This window comes from Geospiza fortis, unplaced genomic scaffold (assembly GCF_000277835.1).
Source record: "Geospiza fortis unplaced genomic scaffold, GeoFor_1.0 scaffold284, whole genome shotgun sequence".
Lineage (NCBI taxonomy): Eukaryota > Metazoa > Chordata > Aves > Passeriformes > Thraupidae > Geospiza > Geospiza fortis.
Genome location: NW_005054508.1, coordinates 688,162 through 695,940, shown reverse-complemented (window position 1 = coordinate 695,940; position 7,779 = coordinate 688,162). Strand labels below are relative to the sequence as shown.

Genomic DNA, 7,779 nt, shown 5'->3' with positions numbered 1-7,779 from the left:
TTTTTTTTTTTTTTTTCCCAGAGAGCTTGTGGGAAATTTGAAAGAATTTTACTTAAGGATGTCTTGGCAGCAATGTGAGCAGACAGAGCAAGTAATGGATAAAATAAGTTTTAAATGCAGCTACAATTGCAGGTTATGATTTTTCAATAATATATCTATAGAAGGAAAAGAATAGGTTTGTTTTTTTTTTTTTTAACCAGGAAAACTGAAGCATTTTAAATACCAAAGTGTTTTTCTCTGATATTTGCCTCATTGTTTGTATGAGTCCCAGTATTTGTTTGAAATTGTTTTGCAGTCAGTGCTCTCTCAAGGAGACAGTTTTGCTACCCCTGGGCAGTCCTGCTGTGACACTCCAACAGTTGTAATAACTCAGGAAATATCCTTCCCAGAACTAAACAGCCCTTAATATCATTACTAAAACAAACAGAAGATGAAGGCAAAGACAAAAAGCTGCTTTCATTCCTTTAGGATTTATAAAGATAGGGGTTACATTTTTTTGGATCTTTACACTTAAGGAAAAACAGAAATATTAACACTGATTTGCTCCTTTAGCACTGTGTGTCTTCATTGATTATTTTAGGATGAATATCTCGTCGTTTCTGCCTCCCCACCTTTCCAGGGAACAATTCCCAATATCCCATCCAGCCCTGCCCTCTGGCACTGGGAAGCCATTCCCTGTGTCCTGTCCCTCCATCCCTTGTCCCCAGTCCCTCTCCAGCTCTCCTGGAGCCCCTTTAGGCCCTGCCAGGGGCTCTGAGCTCTCCCTGGAGCCTTCTCCTCTCCAGGTGAGCACCCCCAGCTCTCCCAGCCTGGCTCCAGAGGGGCTCCAGCCCTTCCATGGCCTCCTCTGGGCTCATTCCAACAAATCCACATCATTTCGTGTTGGGGACACAGAATTCCCCCTGCTTCCCCTCTGCATCTCAGGTTTTCCAGGTGAACATGGGAAAGATTTTCTCCTTTCACCCAGAAACTAGGAGGACAGATGCTGGAAACAGATTTCCAACAAAACAATTTTTTTCATGGACATTTCAGTGCTGCTCATCCTCCACATGAACATGTTAGAAAACTCAGCTGTGTCATCAAAGTGCCTTTGTTGTCACTGCAGCTTTTAGGGGATGAGTCTGTGCTGCAAATTAGGAAGTCTGAGCAGTTTGGATACTCTTGGAACTTCTTCTGGCTGCCCTGGAGAACTTCACAACCAAACCCTGTCCAAAAACTTTTGGGATGGTTGAAACACACACAGAATAAATACCCCGTGTGATGGCGTTCAGCCTGGTCTTAAGATGAGGGAAGAGATGAGAATGTTGACTCCATGTTTCAGAAGGCTTGATTTATTATTTTATGATATATATATTATATTAAAACTATACTAAAAGAATAGAAGAAAGGATTTCATCAGGAGGCTAGCTAAGAATAGAAAAGAAAGAATGATAACAAAGGCTTGTGTCTGGGACTGGCCCTTAATTAGAAACAACCACATGAGACCAATCACAGATCCTCCTGTTGCATTCCACAGCAGCAGATAACCATTGTTTACATTCTGTTCCTGAGGCCTCTCAGCTTCTCAGGAGAAAAAATCCTAAGGAGAGGATTTTTCATAAAATATGTCTGTGGCACCCCTGTCTGCTCAGTCTCATAATTATCCCAAATGATTTTGGTTTCATCTTCATCAGTTTTAGAAAACTCTTTGCTTTGGGCAGAGTTGTAACCAAACCCTGGTGGGATTTGAGGAGCAGCAGGAGTGGGACATCACATCCATGCAGGAATTTCTCCAGAGATTTTTCAAGCAGAACACACTCAAGCCCAGGCTTTATTTATTAGGTGCAGCGTTTTGTGTGTCTCATTTTGTTGGGTTTATTTTTTTTGTTTGTAATCATGAATCCCCGAAATGTTCTGCTGTCCCTCAGTCCTAGGTTTGTGCTTCCTCAAGTGTTCATTTTGTGTTTTCCTTTGTAGGTCCCACCAGGTGCCTTCCCTGTAGGTATTGGCTGTTATGTGTGCAAACCACCTTTTTTGGGTTTAATTGTGTGATTTCTTCCTTTCTTTCCTCCCTCATTTCTCCCTGCCCTGCTGGTGTTTGAGGCTGGGACTGTCCCTTGGTTTGAAGCCTGCAAAGAGCCCTTTAAACACATTGGACCCAATTTAGGGCATAAAGTCATACATTGTGGTTGCTTAATGTTCATTAAATTATTACAAATCTTCGAAGACATCCTGAGTATTACAAAAGTGCTTTTTTAAATTCAAAACTACCTCAGGTTTGAGTTGTGAGCTTGAAATGCTCCTTGCAGGTTGCATGTGAACTCTTTTGTGTGGATTGTGATAATTTTCTACTTAAAATTCCACATTAAACAATTTATCAGAGACCAGCCTTGTCTCCATGACCCAGTAATGTCAACAGAAATCACAATGCTGAATTCCACACTGCAAAATAAAATTATTTTAAAAAATAAATTATTGAAAATTGTGTTGGCAGTGTAGCTGGGGCTGTTCTCTCTCACATGAAATGTTCAGTTAAGCCAAGCTGGCTTTTCAGGCAGCATAAAATGGGATAATAATGTCCCAGATCCCTGACAATAATGTCAAATATCCCTGGTAATAATGTCCAAGCATAACAATGCTTTTCTAGATGAAGGGAATAAATTGCTCTGTGGCTCTGACATGCCTGGGAGGTGGTAAAATAGGCATTGATTGCTGTAAAGGCAATTACCTTCCACATTAGTAGAACATTTCTGAGGAAAAGATAGCAAAGGAATAGGACACATTAGTCCAGGAGGGTTTGGGATCTCCATCATTGGTTTTTCTCAGGAATAAATTAGGAAAGAAGCACTGTTTATTAGTGTTCAAAAGTACATGAAAGCAAGAACTGCAACACTAACTAGGGGTTTTGTGAATTAAATTCTTAACGGACTTTATGATGTCTACAAAGTGAGCAATTATGGGCAATTACCTTCCCTAAGTTTTCCTGGAATGAAGTGGTTGCTGTTTGCATTGCTGGTTGTAAACTGAATTTTCATTTTTCTGGGGAGCAGCAGTTGCAGCTTTAGGCACTGAGGAACCACTGGTGTGGAACACTTGGATAATTCTTTCCCATGCCTTCCTGGAATGTTTTCTCGTTTAAATAATGGAATATTTGCTGTTTGGGGGCCTTATTTGGGCTTATTTAAAGCATTTTCTGTCTGTCTTGGTGTTGTGCTGCTCTGTCCTGGTGCCACCTGGTGCAGGTCAGGGTTGGCTGGGGGTTGGGGACCTGTCCTGTGCTCCCAAGGGTTTTAATCCTCCAGGAATGGCGCTAATGGAGGGAACCTTCCAGAAAATCTTTGGATTCAGAGAAGTAATGCTCCTTTTGGGTGTTTTTTACTGAATTCATCTTTTCTCCTTTTGGGATTGTTTCTGGGATTCAGCTGGTTCTCCCTGTGGCCTCCTTTGTAGGGGTGGGATTTGTGGAATGACCTTGGAAAGCAGCTGGTAAAATCCTGGATTTTCTGTCATTGCTGGGACCACTCCTCTGGCTCCTCACCTCCACATTGCTAGGGGCAGTTTGAAGCAGTTTTTTATAGGACTTGTCTCCCAGCCTTTTGCATTTTCCTGGAATTTGCATTCCCCTACCAAAAGAAATAAACTCTGTAATTCATGAGCGAGAGCAGCGGGAAGTCAGGTTAAATCAGCCAGATTATGGAAAAATAATTGTCCATACAATTCCAACAGGAAAGTTGTTGGAATACTGTGGGTGACAAAAAGAAATGTAGTTTGTTTGAAAATTTAACCCATGTAGAGTCTAATCAGTTAAATAACTCAAAAAACACCTTGAAAGAGATGGAAATCAGGAGTGACCCAAGTTATCAAGAACACATGAGTTAATTTACAAGGCTTTTTACCTTAAAATATTACTTTCAGTTAATTTATGATGTTTTCTCCCCATCAGCTGGGAGATTCCTAATTCTGCATAAATATTTTTTGATTCTTTCTGGCACCTAAAGAGACCCCTTGAGCTGCCTCTATTTCCTGAAATTCTTCACCACATGCCATTCTCTTTGTTCAGTGCACCAACCCAGCTGTTTTATTGCTCTTTTAATCAAGTTCAGCTTCTTTTGGGTTTTAATATGAAGATAAATGCTTGAATCTGGTTTCTTATATTAAGTTGTGTCTGACTTTAAAAATCCTGTTTAATGGGGGGGAAAAAAGACACTTATTTAAAACCAGTATACCAAACAAGTATTTGTTTACAGTTGGATTTTCTTACTCTAGCAGTTTTTAATACATTTTTTATCAAGAAGATTAGATTTTTAGGCCAGTAGTGAGGTTTTTTTACCTTTTTTTATTTTACAGTTTTTTAGATTTTTAGTCACATCATTTGTGCTTATTTAGGTTTCAACTAAAACAACGCTTGCAGCGAGTTGGAGGCTTTAATTAGAGTTTTAATATCCCTCTGAATTTATAACAAAATGCTGTTTTTTCCTCTCGATATTGTTGAAAGACCAAGGATCCACAGCTCCATCTCTTCCTGAACGACTACACCACGTTTTTCACTGTGACCCCGCGTGGCATCACCCGCTACCTCACCCTGCTGCAGCCCGTGGACAGGGAGGTCCAGCAGCTCTACACCTTCTCTGTAAGTTCAAAGAATACCACTCTCTCACATCCAAAAGCTATTTATCTCCAAGTTCCATAGCAAAATTGAAAGGTCTGCTCATTATAGTGGTAATTGTTATTTGTAGGGTGTAAATTTCCATCAGACATCAGCGCCGTATCTTTTATTTTTTTTGAGAATTGGAAAAATGATGATTCCTGACACAAAAATCTTGCTCAGACATAAGACAACAAGGCCACAGATTAATAGAAACACAAATGAAAGGAGAATACAAGAAAACAATGCATAATTTCTGTCCCTCTGACTGGTATCCAGAGGTTTAGGTTGGATATTGGGAAAAATGTCTTCACTGAAAGGGTTGGACTCAATCTTGGAGATCTTCCCCAACCTAAAGGAATATATGGTTCTATGGTGATCAGCTCAAGGCTCTTCTTTACAGTATAACTGCTGCAAAACATAATATATTACAATAACTGTATTATAGCTAATAGAATTCATTATTTATCATTAATTAACCATTAATTATAGTTAATAAAATAATAATTTGCATTAATGATTATTAATAAGTAGTTTGTTATTCATTGCTTATTAGGAGTATTATAATATAGATATTGCAATACCATAATAAAATAGTTTGCTACAAAACACTCTGCATCCATAGAGCTACAAGTAAATAAAATCCTCTGCCTTCGGCTTTGTTAACAAAATACTGCCATGCCTTAAGGATGTTGTCTGAGATTTTGCCCCCACAAAAATGGAATTGCCTATTCTTTCTTATCCAGTCAGCACAGGGTCCCAGTTCTTTGCTTATCAGCTGTCCAGAAGAGGGAGAGCAGTGAAGGATGAGTTGGTTGAGAGCAGCATTTTAGATTCCCCTGCCAGCACCTTCTCCATGGCCCCAGGATTGGTGCCTGCTCCTCATCCCACAGCAGGAGCTGAGCCCTCTTTTTTATTGCCAGCCTGGTTTTTCTCATTGCCTTTTCCCCCTCATTCCTGGAGCCAGGAACATGAGCCTTGTTTTGAGCTTTTTGCTTTATTTTTTTCCCAAATAAAAAAAAAATAGGTGGACAGAAAGCACAGCCAGCAGAATTTAAACAAAATAATAAATAAAGAGGGGGGAAAAGCTAAAATGGATTTAATATTCCCTCAGGTTGTGAATGAACCCCGTAACAGCCCTACAACAATTTGGAAATGGGCTGTGGGCAAACCCAGTTTTTCTGCAGGGGTTCCCAGTCTGTGCCTCCCTATTTTCTGCCCATTTTCATTGGGGAGCAGAGCTCAGATTTCCTCTGTAGAATCAGAAGAGCCCCCAGCTCTGTAATTCCCACCTCAAAATGTTATCTGGGAGGTCTGATGCCTTGAGAAGGCTGCCCTAGAACAGAGGCTGGACAGAGTTAAAGAATAACGTAGGGATTTATTAAACGGATCTCCTCCATGGATCCACCTTGGGCAGCACAAGAGCCCAGCCAGGGCTGCACCCAAGATGAACCAAAATGGTCACAAAAGGCCCAACAGGTCATGGAGTCTGTCACTTTGATCAGTTCTGCTCCATTTGCATATTGGAGTTCATTGTCCAATTACAGCTTTAGGTTATGAAGTCCCATCCTGCTTGTTTTTCTCTCTTCAGCCCAACATTGTTTGTGCTCTTGGGCCTGAGATTCGGATCATTTGTCCTCGTTCCCCAGCTAGAGAAGGAATTGTTTTGTCTCCCTGCTCTGTGCACAGAGCTCACCATCCCCTAATGTGAAGCTCAGAACTGCACACTAAAGCAGCACAGAATCTGAAATATATAAAAGCTAAACCCTGAGACATCAGGTTTAACAGTGCTCCTGGGTGTGGTGATACCCAGGTGAGACCCCATGAACTCAACAGCTCCAATCCCAGCCCTATCCCTGGGAAATTCCAAGTTATTCCCTCTCACTCCTGTACTGGAAAGGTTTGGATGTTTTTTCTTTGCTTTTGCCCTGAGTCTTGCACGTGAAGGCTTGAGCTCTGCTGAATCTCCTTGTAACTGTAAATGCAGAGAGAAACCAAATGCTGATTTTGGGTTCTTAGGCTGTACTTTCTCCTGTTGGGATTGGATTGCTCTTGGAATTGTATTGAGAACACACCATTAAAATACCTCCCTGTTCTGCTTTTTCTGTCCTTCTGAAGATGACAGCTTCTGATGGAGTCCAGGAGAGCGTCCCGGTGACTGTCAACATCGTGGTGATCGATGCAAATGATAATACCCCAACCTTCTCCAACATTTCCTACAGTGTCAAGATCTATACAGATATGCAGCCTGGGGAAGGTGTTATAAAGGTAATTTCAGGGCTTTTGTTGCCTTTGTTAACTCACTTTTTGTTAGCAGTACATGGCCTTGTTCATCTCAATTGGAAATACACTGAAACTAGCTAGAAATGAAGTTTAGTTGTCTGCATCCACTTAATTAAATATTTATTCGAAATTGCTAATACTAAATGTCAGGCCTGTTTTAGCTGTAGAGCTGCAGCTCAGCAGCTTCCTCTGAGGTTCTACAAAAAAAAATTGAAAAGTCTCAAAAGAAAAAGGAAATTCTCCTTTATTAGCAGGACATTGAGATAAAACATTTTGGGAGAACAGGTAAGCAGTGGAGTAAGACATAACCAGGAATGTTTTCCCTTGCCAGAAAACCTGCTGGTTTTTGCAAGTTTGTTTGTAGAGCAAATGAGCAATGAAAAATGGGTTGAACACGGGCCCAGAGAGAAGCAGTTTCAATTAAATTTTGCCAGCACTGATTTATGTTTCAGTGCAGGACTGGAGGTGAATCCTGGTGCCACTGAAATTAAAGGAAAAAGTCTCTTTTTGTGTACTTCTTCCAAGATCTCAGCCCTGCTCCGAGTGCTGCCAGTCCAGATGGATGAGAGGACAAGATGCCATTGGTGGCTTTCCAGAGTGGTTGAAGGCAGTGGGAATATTGGGAAAATAAAATTAATCAGCTGACTTAAGTATAAAATACCATTTTCTGAACAGTAATCAGGAATGAATTTGAGTGTAGGAGTGATGAGAAGATGGTTCAGAAAATGGCATTTTCTGTCCTTCTTGAGCTGTACTTGTGCCTTTGTATCTTCAGCTCTTCCTTTGTGGTGTTTTGTCCCCTCATCAGTTTGGGCCATGAGTGTTTAAAAATCATCAGGGACAGCCACAGGGGCATTTCCAGCAAGATTTGA

At 40.8% G+C, this 7,779-nt stretch overlaps 1 protein-coding gene across 1 annotated transcript in view; it reads left to right on the top strand.

Annotated features, from left to right (window-relative positions):
- Positions 1 to 7,779, top strand: part of PCDH15 (protocadherin related 15) — a 518,357-nt gene that overhangs the window by 376,622 nt on the left and 133,956 nt on the right. The window contains exons 15-16 of the mRNA XM_031063502.1: positions 4,475 to 4,609; positions 6,743 to 6,892. Coding sequence (XP_030919362.1) covers positions 4,475 to 4,609; positions 6,743 to 6,892 — 285 coding nt within the window. The remainder of the gene's footprint in view (positions 1 to 4,474; positions 4,610 to 6,742; positions 6,893 to 7,779) is intronic.